We start from the raw sequence: 12,026 nt of genomic DNA on the forward strand, positions 1-12,026 counted from the left end.
AAATCTGAGAACCTCCTCATTAAAAGTAAACAGCTTTCTATTCAAGGAATACAAAACATGTTCCACCTAATTTGGCCGAGAAATCATGCAAGTATCTCCATTCATAGCAGACTTATCTCCCCTGTTACTCTGCTTTTCAAGATCTATAGATCTAATACTAACTGCAGAAGACCCCAAGGTAAGTGTTAACATCGATGACGTTTAAAAATACTCTTCAAGGCCCAGCATGGAGGTATAATAAAATATACAAATACCTTTCATATAAGAGATAAACTGTTAATCGGTTGAAGCTGAAGACTATGATTAAAGTCTTAAGGTCCCCTCTAAATGTGAAGGAAACTCCATGTAATACAGACTCACAGGCTCTGTAAACATTGCACAAATAGATGGGAACCGTGCGTGCACTGCATTTCAAATCCAGGTGTATTTGGCTCTATAACCAATCAATCAGCCACAATTAAGTGGTTCCTCAATATTATTAAAAAGTTATCTTTAGGGGCGCCTGGGTGGCACAGTCGGTTAAGCGTCCGACTTCAGCCAGGTCACGATCTCGCGGTCCGTGAGTTCGAGCCCCGCGTCGGGCTCTGGGCTGATGGCTCAGAGCCTGGAGCCTGTTTCCGATTCTGTGTCTCCCTCTCTCTCTGCCCCTCCCCCGTTCATGCTCTGTCTCTCTCTGTCCCAAAAATAAATAAAAAACGTTGAAAAAAAAAAACTAAAAAAAAAAAAAAGTTATCTTTAAATAAAAAATCCTACATTTTCTTCGATTTCATGCACATGTAAAAGAAATCCTCTGTAACTATTTTTTGCCCTTCTCCTAACATGCCTGCTGAAATTATTTTTACTCATAGCAAGGCACCAGAGTTTTGAGTCCTTTCCCTTTTCTGAAAAGCCCTCCAAGGAGGATGTGAGGCTTACACAGAAAACCCAGCACACATGGCACAACGTCACCCTGACTGGCTGCAAACTGACTGCCAACCAGGGTGCGAGAGCCAGGGGTTCCAAGGCAGGATGCGGAAAAGCCCAGAACACACAGCAAACCCAGGCCAGCCTCATAAAGGAAACTCCTCTCACACCCGGAGCCCAGTCATCGCACAAGAATAGTTTTACATTCGATTCCTTTCTCTGGGTCTTCTTTCGCCAAAATGAATTAATCATTTTGTCTAGACAGGTCATGGAAAATAAACTCTTAAATGTACATGTTTATGTGTATCATACGTGTGCATGTATGTATCATTTTTTAAATCGCTGCTTAGATGCTTATGCCTTTTATATAACCAATCTGATACACGGCAGCTATTTAAAAAATGATACACACGTGCACACTTTTTTGACTCGGAGTTTGAGAGCAGGACTGCTAGGAATTGCTGTTTCATTTAATGCTGAATCCCATCCACTGTGATCGTGGCAGGTGGATGACAGTTTCTCAGGGCTGTGTGTTTTCCCGCCACGGTCAGGCAGAGGGAACTATCAGCTTAGCACCAAAGATTCACTGTGAACAGACAGGATTTGGCAAATCTTCTCATCAGATGTTTGTTCTCACTCTGTTGCCTTTGGTTTGCCATTTCTGTGGGGATGACTGTGAGGTTACCAGACGTAAGCACGCTTTTCTCCGGAGAATAAAGAGAAGCAGCTTTCCCGACATGCCTGCCTTTTTTCAGAGCCAACTTTCAAATACCTGGTGATGTCTTCAGAGAGCTGGGCGGGGTCTGGTGGGTAAAATTTCACATTAAATGAAAAGTGCCAAGCACCACCTGCAGAGAGGAGACATCAGAATGGAACCTTAGAAAAGCCCTTTGTATTTCTTATTCTGATAGTTAGAACTGCCTCACTCAACTCCAAGCACTAACACCCAGGCAACATTTGCTCCCAAGTGGAAAACCGGAAAGTCTCCATCAAATGAAGTCCAGATAGGTCTGAAACTTCATCTAGTTTTTAGTCTTTTGCCCAAATCCTGTACTGGTGCTTCTAACTAGCTTGGAAATTGACTAGGCTTCCTCCCTTTCTCAGGGACAAGGGTAAGCCTTTGGAAGAGGGACAAAACAGGAGTGGTACGGATAATCCTCAATCAGACAAGTCCGGAATTGACTGGTTCTTTTGCTATGACATTCTCGATAGCTCACAGACCAAGAGTACAGGCACAATCCCATTTCCTTTGTCCTTCTTGCTTTGCCATTGCAGGTCAAATCCCATTACAATACACGGCAAGGAACTGTTCAAGATATTTTTTAATGGAAGGTTTCTTGTAGTCAATATTTCTGTGAGCTGCTCTCTAGGCTGCTGAAAATTCTTTTCTCACTTGGGGAAATGCCTGGTTCAAGAGAGGCCTGAATGTATTAACTGTACTTTACTAAGTTCCACACCTCCTTATGAGGCCACGACTTGGGCTGATGCTCTTAACGTCTTGCCTGTCTTTATCCTATGGCATCGACTTTTGGCCTCTCCGGCAAGGAAAAGAATCAACCAGGTGTCAGCTTACAGTCACGTACTCTCTGTACTGTCCACACTTCTGCTTGAAACGTTATTAAGCTCTACTCAACTCTCCGTTTTATTAATACTGTCTCTAACTGTGTGTGGTTTATCATTATAAACAAGGAAAAACAGCCTTTTCTTTTCTCCATGTACTTTCTCTCTAACGGATCACTCCTTTAATTCACATTCACTTCGTTTTTCTCTTCTGGGCTTTTAAGGCAGGACCTTATTAAAGTCTGGCTGTTCCTTCACCAGACATTTGTTCCCTCCGTGTAGTAACCACAGAAGTGCCACAGTGTAGACCTTGCTTATATTCTGACTGTGCTCCTGAAAAATTCCTCCCAGTCTCCCTGGCTTCCATGCTGGAAGCCTTTCCTCTACACCACAAGCTGTAGCCACTCTTTTCACTCTGTGATTCTGTGACCTCACAGTCCAGCCCTTATGTTTCAGATATTCCCCAAAGATGCCCTAACACCCTCTTCTCCCCATTAATTGACTTCTGGAAACTTCCATTTTCTCCACAAGTCCTTTGCAAACATTCAGAAGAAAGGGGTAGCATTTTAAGTGCTAGCTGCTTTCTTTGGGCCACTCTCTTGCGAAGGAGGCAAACACTCTTAGCTGCAGAGGATACCTATATTCTATCTTAACGGCACAGGTACATTTATTAGTTCTAACATATTAGATGTTAGATCTAACATATTAGATGCTACCATTCATATTATACTTAAAATTCCACACGGCAGGATCACTCCCCGAGTTGTCTTTTAAAGAAGTGGCATAAGGCCAGGTATCGCTGGCTGCTTAATATCATTTTTAAATCACTCAGAAAATATTACTGAAACATGGGCAGTAAGAATTATAAGCTATCGGTCAATCCAATATATTTCTAGTGATTATTCTTCCAAGTCCTTTTGTTACTTGAAAAATGGTCTGATCTGGTTTTACTTTCCTATTGATTCCTATTCATTTTCTGCTATGATGGATCTCCTCACTGCTTGCCAATGGTGAGGTTCATAAATGAGAGCTGGCTTCCCCCCCAAGCAACTGGAAGGAAAGTTAATGGATTAGTTATGAGAAATGGATTTATTGCTCTTTTATAATTTTTATCCATTTCAAAGTATGCCTCGAATCCAATGAATAGTTTAGCAATGTAACTAAACAATCTCCTCATAATAAATTTAAGATAAACATTCTAGGTTGGAAACTAAGGCATAATAAAAGTAGAAGAAAGATATTTCAATGCAAAAATCCTCACAGCGGGAAAATAAATTTCAAACTATAGTTGGCCTGAGGTGCTTGCTAAAAATGGCAATTCCTAGGCTCTACCCAGAGATTTTTTTTTTAAATGTGCCTTTATTATTTCTTTTTCAATATATGAAGTTTATTGTCAAATTGGTTTCCATACAACACCCAGTGCTTATCCCAAAAGGTACCCTCCTCACTACCCATCCCCCACCCTCCCCTCCCTCCCACCCCCCATCAACCCTCAGTTTGTTCTCAGTTTTTAAGAGTCTCTTATGCTTTGGCTCTCTCCCACTCTACCCTCTTTGTTTTCTTTCTTCCTCTCCCCCATGGGTTTCTGTTAAGTTTCTCAGGATCCACATAAGAGTGAAACCATATGGTATCTGTCTTTCTCTGTATGGCTTATTTCACTTAGCATCACACTCTCCAGTTCCATCCACGTTGCTACAAAGGGCCATATTTCATTCTTTCTCATTGCCATGTAGTACTCCATTGTGTATAAACCACAATTTCTTTATCCATTCATCAGTTGATGGACATTTAGGATCTTTCCATAATTTGGCTATTGTTGAGAGTGCTGCTATAAACATTGGGGTACAAGTGCCCCTCTGCATCAGTACTCCTGTATCCCTCGTCTACCCAGAGATTTTTATTCAAGAGATTTGGTGTACGGGCCCAGGAACTTGTGTGTGTGTGGTTTTTTCTTCTTCTTCTTCTTTTTTTTAATGTTTAGTTATCTTGAGAGAGAGTGAGAGACAGCATGAGGAGAGGGGGAGAGAGAATCCCAAGCCGGCCCCACACTGTCAGCGCAGAGCCTGACATGGGGCCTAAACTCACGAAACGGTGAGATCATGACCCAAACCTAAATCAAGAGTTGGCCGCTTAACCAACTGAGCCACCCAGGTGTTCCAGAACTTGTGGTTTTAATAAACCCCCTTGTGGTTTCAAGACAGGTGGGCTTGGGGACCATACTTTGAAGTGGGATGTTTAAGGAAACTACAATCTATCCCCCATCAAGAAAAAAAAATCTAGTTAAATGAGGCGTAAGATTTGAAATTAACAAGAGAGGCAGATTACGGCTTGAATATATATTCCCATAAAGAATCTTATAGATGGGGCGCCTGGGTGGCTCAGTCGGTTAAGCGTCCGACTTCAGCTCAGGTCACGATCTCGCGGTCCGTGAGTTCGAGCCCCGTGTCAGGCTCTGGGCTGATGGCTCAGAGCCTGGAGCCTGCTTTGGATTCTGTGTCTCCCTCTCTCTCTGCCCCTCCCCCGTTCATGCTCTGTCTCTCTCTGTCCCAAAAATAAATAAACGTTAAAAAAAAAAAAAAAAGAATCTTATAGAAACCAATCAACTGGGAAACTATGATTATGTAATGATGGGCTCACAAGCCTGAATCTGCTCAGATGATGGCCCTGGTTAGAAACAAGAAACCACTTGAATGTGTTAAAATGATATTCCTAAAATGTTGACACAGGATTTCATCACAAATTTATGATAGAAAACTATGAAACTGAAGAGTTCATTCTTATTGAAAATTCTAACTTAGTATTGTATGGCTGCCAAATCTTGAATTTTTAAGTATGCTGCATTCATGGCATAAAATTACTATAAATTACTATATACACTATATAGATCATATACTGTATAGTATGAAATGATTATATTATAAATATATTTACATCACAAAATACAGTATTTTTAGAAATTTAAACATCTGGTCTGCATTAAAATGACTAGAATTATCATTTTTTGATAAGAATAAACTCTTCAGTTTCAGAATTTTCTATTTCTCATCAATTAGTAACTTAAAGTCTTTTTAAAAAAATGTTTAAATGTTTATTTTTCATAGAGAGAACACAAGGGAGGGGGGGAAGAGAAGACAGAGAGGAGACCCAGCATCTGGAGGAGGCTCTGGGCTCTGAGCTGTCAGCACAGAGCCTGACGCGGGGCTTGAACCCACAGACCTTGAGATCATGACCGGAGCTGAAGTTGGTCCCCCAACCAACTGGGCCACCCAGGCACCCCTGTAACTTAAATTCTTAAGTAACTTAACATATCAGGTTGACTGCCCTTCTCTGAGAAGACCTAATTCTACAGACATACTGTGGAGCTACAGCATGAAAAGAAAACTTCCTTCAATCATTTAAATAAATACATACATACATACATACATACATACATAAATGTGTATGTATTCTAAAATATGCATGTATATGCATTTTAACTCAAGTATATTTGACACTCAATGTTACATTAGTTTCAGATGTATAACATGGTGCTTGGACAACTCTAGACATTACGCTATGCTATGCTCACAAATGCAGCTACCATCTATCACCACACATCATCATCACAATCCACTGACTATATTCCTTACGTAGTATCTTTCATCCCTGTGACTTATTCATTCCACACCCGGAAGCCCCTATCTCCCACTCCCCTTCACCCATTTCTGCCCATGACACCCCCCCCCCCCGCCCCCCCTCTGGCCACCATCAGTTCTCTGTATTTGTAGATCTGTTTCTGCTTTGTTTATTTTGTTTTTCAGATTCCACACAGAAGTGAAACCATACGATATTTGTCTTTTTCTGACTTACTTCACTTAGCATAATATACTCGAGGTCCATCCATGCTGTTGCAAATAGCAAATCTCATTCTTTTTTACGGCTGAGTAATATTTTACACACACACACACACACACACACACACACACACACACACACACACCCCCCACCTCTTCTTTATTCATTCATTAGTCCATGGACACTTGGGCTGCTTCCATATCTTGGCTATTATAAATAATGCTACAATAGGGGCACCTGGGTGGCTCAGTCGGTTGAGCGTCCGATTTCAGCTTAGGTCATGACCTCGTGGCTCATGAGTTCAAGCCCTGCGTCAGGCTCTGTGATCATAGCTCAGAGCCTGAAGCCTGCTTCAGATTCTGTGTCTCCCTCTCCCTCTGCCCTTGTCCCCCTCACACTCTGTCTCTCTCTCTCTCTCAAAAATAATAAACATTAAAAAAAATTTAAAAGAAATAAATAAAAAAATAAATAATGCTGTGATAAAACGCAGGGGTGAGTATATCTTTTTAAATTAGTGTTTTGGTTTTCTTTGGCTAAATGCCCCGAAGTAAAATTGCTGCGTTATATGTTAGTCCTATTTTTAGTTTTTTGAGGAACCTCCGTACTGTTTTCCACAGCGGCGGCACTGATTTACATTCCCATCAACAGTGCACACAGGTGTCTTTTCTCTGCATCCTCGCCAACACTTGTTTGTCTTTCTGACGTTATCCTTTTTAAAATTTTATTGTTGTTTTTTTTTTTTATTTTCGAGAGCGAGTGAGCTGGCAAGCAAGCATGAGGGCGTGAGCAGGGGAGAGGACCCGGGGAGGAGAGAGACTCCTAAGCAGGCTCCGTGCTCAGCACAGAGCCCAACACAGGGCTCGATCTCACAACCATGAGATCATGACCAGAGCCAAAATCAAGAGTCAGATGCTCAACCAACTGAGCCACCCAGGCACCCTGGTATTAGCCTTTCTGACAGGGGTAAGGTGATACATATCTCCTTGTGGTTTTGATCTGTTTATTTCCTGGCTTTCATTTATATTTATGAAAAGGAGATGATGGTACAATAATTCCATTTGATTTAACAGTTCTTTGCGTTGATAGGATGTAAATTTTGTGGAAAGAGGGCACGTTGGTGCATGGGAACCAAAAGGAATACAGATAAAAATACCAGATTCAATTTAAAAAAATTCCAATTTTCCTTGTTTCCTCCTCTATCTGCAGGATTATCACTTAGTTTTCTTTATGTTGCAGTCACAAGTATCGCCTAAGCTGCATGATGAAAATATCCTTTAAATCTCAGTTCTGATTGCCCTGTTTCTTCTCTCAGAAAGAAAGGTAGGAGGACAGGATAAATGGGAAGTTAAGGAAAAAGAAAAGAATTCCATTAGCAAGAGAGAAGAAAATAGATGTTTATACCGCTTTTCTTCTACCAATATTGTGACTTATCCCTGACATTTAATATATTTTCAAAGGGCTTTTTTGTGATTACAAATCACCTAAGAAAGAAATAGCATTTCATTAATTAGATGAATATAGAAGACTTTATGCACAACATATTAGGATACATATTCAACACATCTGCTTTTAGTAACTTCATGAAAAAATTCCTAGGACACACTCACCATCACACATTTTTTATTAGGACTCGGAATGAAAAGGAGTGTTTTCACAACTGAAGCTATCCCTGGTTTCAATCCCGATTTCTTCTTCTTGTTCCTTTTTTTTTTAAGTTTATTTATTTTGAGAGAGAGCAAGCAGTGAAGGGGCCCCGAGAGGGAAAGACAGAATCCTAAGCAGGTTCCAGGCTGTCAGCACAGAGCCGACGCGGGGCTCAAACTCAAACTGTGAGATGATGACCCGAGTCGGGATCAAGAGTCGGACACTTTAACCACCTAAGCCACCCAGGCACCCCAATCCCAATTTATTTCTACCAAATATTTTCAAAGGGCTTTTTGTGATTACAAATCACCCAAGAAAGAAATAGCATTTCATTATTTAGATGAATACAGAAAACCTTATGGGTAACATATTAGGATACACATTCAACACATCTGCTTTTAGTAACTTCATGAAAAAACTCCATGAAAAACTTGATTACCAAGTTTCTTATTAGCAAATATATCAAATTTCTCCTAAAAATATGATAAACATGTTTAGCTATATACATAATCATTAGTCTCTCTAATATCTACATTAGAGTGACTTTTTTGAGATATCTACTATTAAGCCATTTCACACGGCTCACTACTCATTACTTTTTATTAGACCATGGTGTGTTCTGATATCTCAGCACATTCAAAGGCACCGGAAATCCTTGATAAATTTCTACAAGTAAAATTCGGGGTCAAAGAACAAGCGCATTTTAAATTTTAATCAATACTGACCCAGTACCCTCTTTAAAGGGTTGTACCGATTCACACTCTACTAGCTGTGCACGTAGCTGCTAGTGCAGTGCGTTAGTAACTTGCACAATCTTTGTTAATCTGCGTAAGTGAAAAAGGATGTCTAATTTGCATTTAACTATTAGTAAGATGTAGCAACTTGTCTCATACTTTCTAGCTACCTGTATTTCAGTTTCGTGGGCTGTTCCTGCAATTGTTTTGTCTGTTAGGAAATATGCATTTCTTAACTTGCCTTTAGGGACCAAGAACAGAGGTTGTTGGGGCACCTGGGTGGCTCAGTCGGTTGAACGTTCGACTTCGGCTCAGGTCATGATCTCAATCTGTGGGTTCGAGCCCTGCATCGGGCTCTGTGCTGACAGCTCAGAGCCTGGAGCCAGTTTTGGATTCTGTGCCTCCCTTAATCTCTGCCCCTCCTCTGCTCACACACACACACACTCTCTCTCTCTCACTCTCTCTCAAAAATAAACAAACATTAAAAAAAAAAGAATAGAGGCCGTTACCAGATAGTAAACTTCAGTCTGACTTGTTACTCTATTTCTCAACTAGTCAGTGACTATTACCTTTAACTTGACTTTTATACTTTTGTGGCAGTTAGGCTTAATTAACATTAATTAAGTTTGGAACTTTTAAATGGTTAATTGTCAACTGCAGCATCACCTGATTAAATCACATTTCACACTCTGTGCACAAGCAGGGAAATAGGTCAAATGTCATAGTCATTTTATTCCTGAGCTGTGATGGTTAAAAATGGGTATTTAAGCCAGGCCAACCTGTCAAAGATAAAATTTGAGATCTTAATCTTTTAAAAAAATCAGTGTTCTCACTCATAGCTGTGGGTATGGGCCACCAAGTCAGACAACCATGCTCTCTGAACATCTCATTTCGCATCTCCATGTAAAATAATCCAAAAGAACTTACTTCGAATCTGTTTTTTTATTTCCTTAGCAGGGTCCAGCCAATTCTGAAAAGGAAATGACAGTTTGAATTTGAACCAGAGAAAAATAAAAATAACTTCACGATGCTCAGGTAGAGACATGCACTAAGCCTATCTGAGAGGGAACCGTTGCTGGCAGGCCCTTGGACTTACGACCTTCCCCCACCTCCGGTGCCCCTTCCCCAGGCCCTGCGAGGGCTCAGGCACCAGTGTGACGAGACAATGTGTGTGTATGCACAATTCGTGCATGACAAGATAATTTTCTTTTACAACACTACGTTCAAAGATTCGAGCCAGTGCAGAAACAGAGGAGAAATACAATAGTGGATTCTATGTTCAAAGAAGTTACTAGAATAAATTAAAGACACATGTAGGTTGACATACTGATGCCTTTGCCCACAGAGTGACTTCTGTGGTTACAGATTCTTAGCCACAGTGTTCTAACAAATGAACACTCACTTGAGATTTATTATTTTCCTCATCAGAAAACTCAGCTGTTTAGTAACGAAGTTAGACATTGTTCAGTGAATTGGGTAGGTATTAAGTATGATTCAATGCACAACGTCAAAACAAAGTAACATCTATGAGCAAAATTTCTGTGACTTAGTTTCAAGCACGAATACAACAGAAACAATTTCTTCTTCTTTATTTTTCAGGTAGTTGTGGGAATCAGTGAGACAAAGCCCTGAATAGACTGTATTACTCAGGTGTAAGAGTCTATAGAGGTATTATGTTAAATACCTGCTGAATACACTAGACAGGGGTCTGGTCAGCAAACGACCCGTGTCACAGTTTGGTTTTGTAAGGCTACGAAAGCATACAAAGATGAATTAAGTACAGGACATCAGTCAGGGAATACGTTTTCTATGTTAGTTAGTATCAACAAGTATTTGATTTTCATGGGCTCAACTCCACTGAAAAACATCATCCAAGAAAAGAACCATATAAGATGCTTTCCTGGAACCATAAATAACTCATGTGTGAAATACCGACTTACTGTTTCTGGAATAGTCAAGATTAAAGGAAGTTATCAATAATATCTTTAATAAAGAAATGAGGTGATTAACAGCATTTTGGGACTCAAAGGTGTAAATGTGGGAGGATGAGGGAGATGGAGAAAATGATCTACCAGTTCAGTTTTCATCCCCTTTCTTGCAGCAATACTCAAGACATACGTTTTGTATTGCTTTTAATGACTCACCTTCTGGTTTTCGGCATCTCGATACGTAAGCCCAAAATAGTCCTTTTCTAGCAAGTTCAGATGTTCACATACTTTATCAAAGAGCACTTGGCCTCTGGAGCGTTTCTGTGGAAAACAAAACAAAAACAAGTCAACACACAAAGTTCTCTCAATTGCCACGGGTAAGAATCAATAAAATTTGAAATATTGCTTGCTGTAACTGTTCAGTACGTGACACTCAAGTATGACCACTTCACCATCTCCTAACTAGTGAAAAGGTTCAATAACGTGGGCCCACGCCTACAAAACTCTGCCCTGACAACCAACTAATGAAACCAAAACTCACTGGTACCGCTGAGTGAGTTCAGGCAACCCGCTGATGATTTCGAAATAGAAGTAGCTGGGGAAATGACGTGGGGCTTAGAAGCCTCAACTATCTTGTGAAATAGAAAAATCTTGAGAGTGAAAGAGTACAAAGGACCAGCAAAAGCCGTGTTTCAGAATGCCCTAACTCAGTCCCCACACGACCAGATTTGAAGAATCGAACCCATCCCTTATCTTAGACAGACTTCCCCTTAAGACTTCCTATTCCAATGCTTACTTAGAAATTCTAGCTACCGATTGCTTTCTAAGCCCATTAACTTCATCGGTTTATTTTTACAGTTTTTTTTTTTTTTTTTTGGCCACAAATTTCAGTTTTGTATTACAGTGTTCAATTTTCTCTGAATTTCTTTCTGAGAAATCCTTCCTATTAAACATCAAATGTTCATGAAGTTTAAACATTTTAGTTATCGTTTATACATATAAGGTATAAATGATGTACATAGATCATTTATACATATAAGATATAAATGTATATATTTATACATATAAGGTATCATTATACATATAAGGTACATATACATATCATTTATACATACATACACATAACTAAACATTTTAGTTATCATTTATACATATATACATGTGTATATGTTATACATCTATATAGTTATCATTTATACATATACATATCATTTATACATATAATCATGTACATTACCATATACATGATAAATGTGTATCATTTATACATATATATTAGTTATCATTTATACACTTATACATATATATTTTAACCATAACACAGTCATTTGGAGAAGAGAAAAAGGTAGTCATCTGAGGGGGAAAAAACCCAAAACTATCTATTAGCTTAATTTACTGTGATACCCAGTATCATATTTTCATG

General features: G+C 39.6%; 1 protein-coding gene across 8 annotated transcripts in view; it reads right to left on the minus strand.

The window, feature by feature from the left end:
• EPB41L3 (erythrocyte membrane protein band 4.1 like 3) overlaps window positions 1–12,026 on the minus strand; it is a 147,853-nt gene that overhangs the window by 41,252 nt on the left and 94,575 nt on the right. For all 8 annotated transcript variants that reach the window (XM_049620389.1, XM_049620393.1, XM_049620391.1 and 5 more), the window contains exons 4-6: window positions 10,820–10,924; window positions 9,603–9,645; window positions 1,676–1,751 (exon numbers count right to left, since the gene is read on the minus strand). In XM_049620389.1, the coding sequence (XP_049476346.1) occupies window positions 1,676–1,751; window positions 9,603–9,645; window positions 10,820–10,924 (224 nt within the window). The remainder of the gene's footprint in view (window positions 1–1,675; window positions 1,752–9,602; window positions 9,646–10,819; window positions 10,925–12,026) is intronic.

This window comes from Panthera uncia (genome assembly GCF_023721935.1).
Source record: "Panthera uncia isolate 11264 chromosome D3 unlocalized genomic scaffold, Puncia_PCG_1.0 HiC_scaffold_8, whole genome shotgun sequence".
NCBI lineage: Eukaryota > Metazoa > Chordata > Mammalia > Carnivora > Felidae > Panthera > Panthera uncia.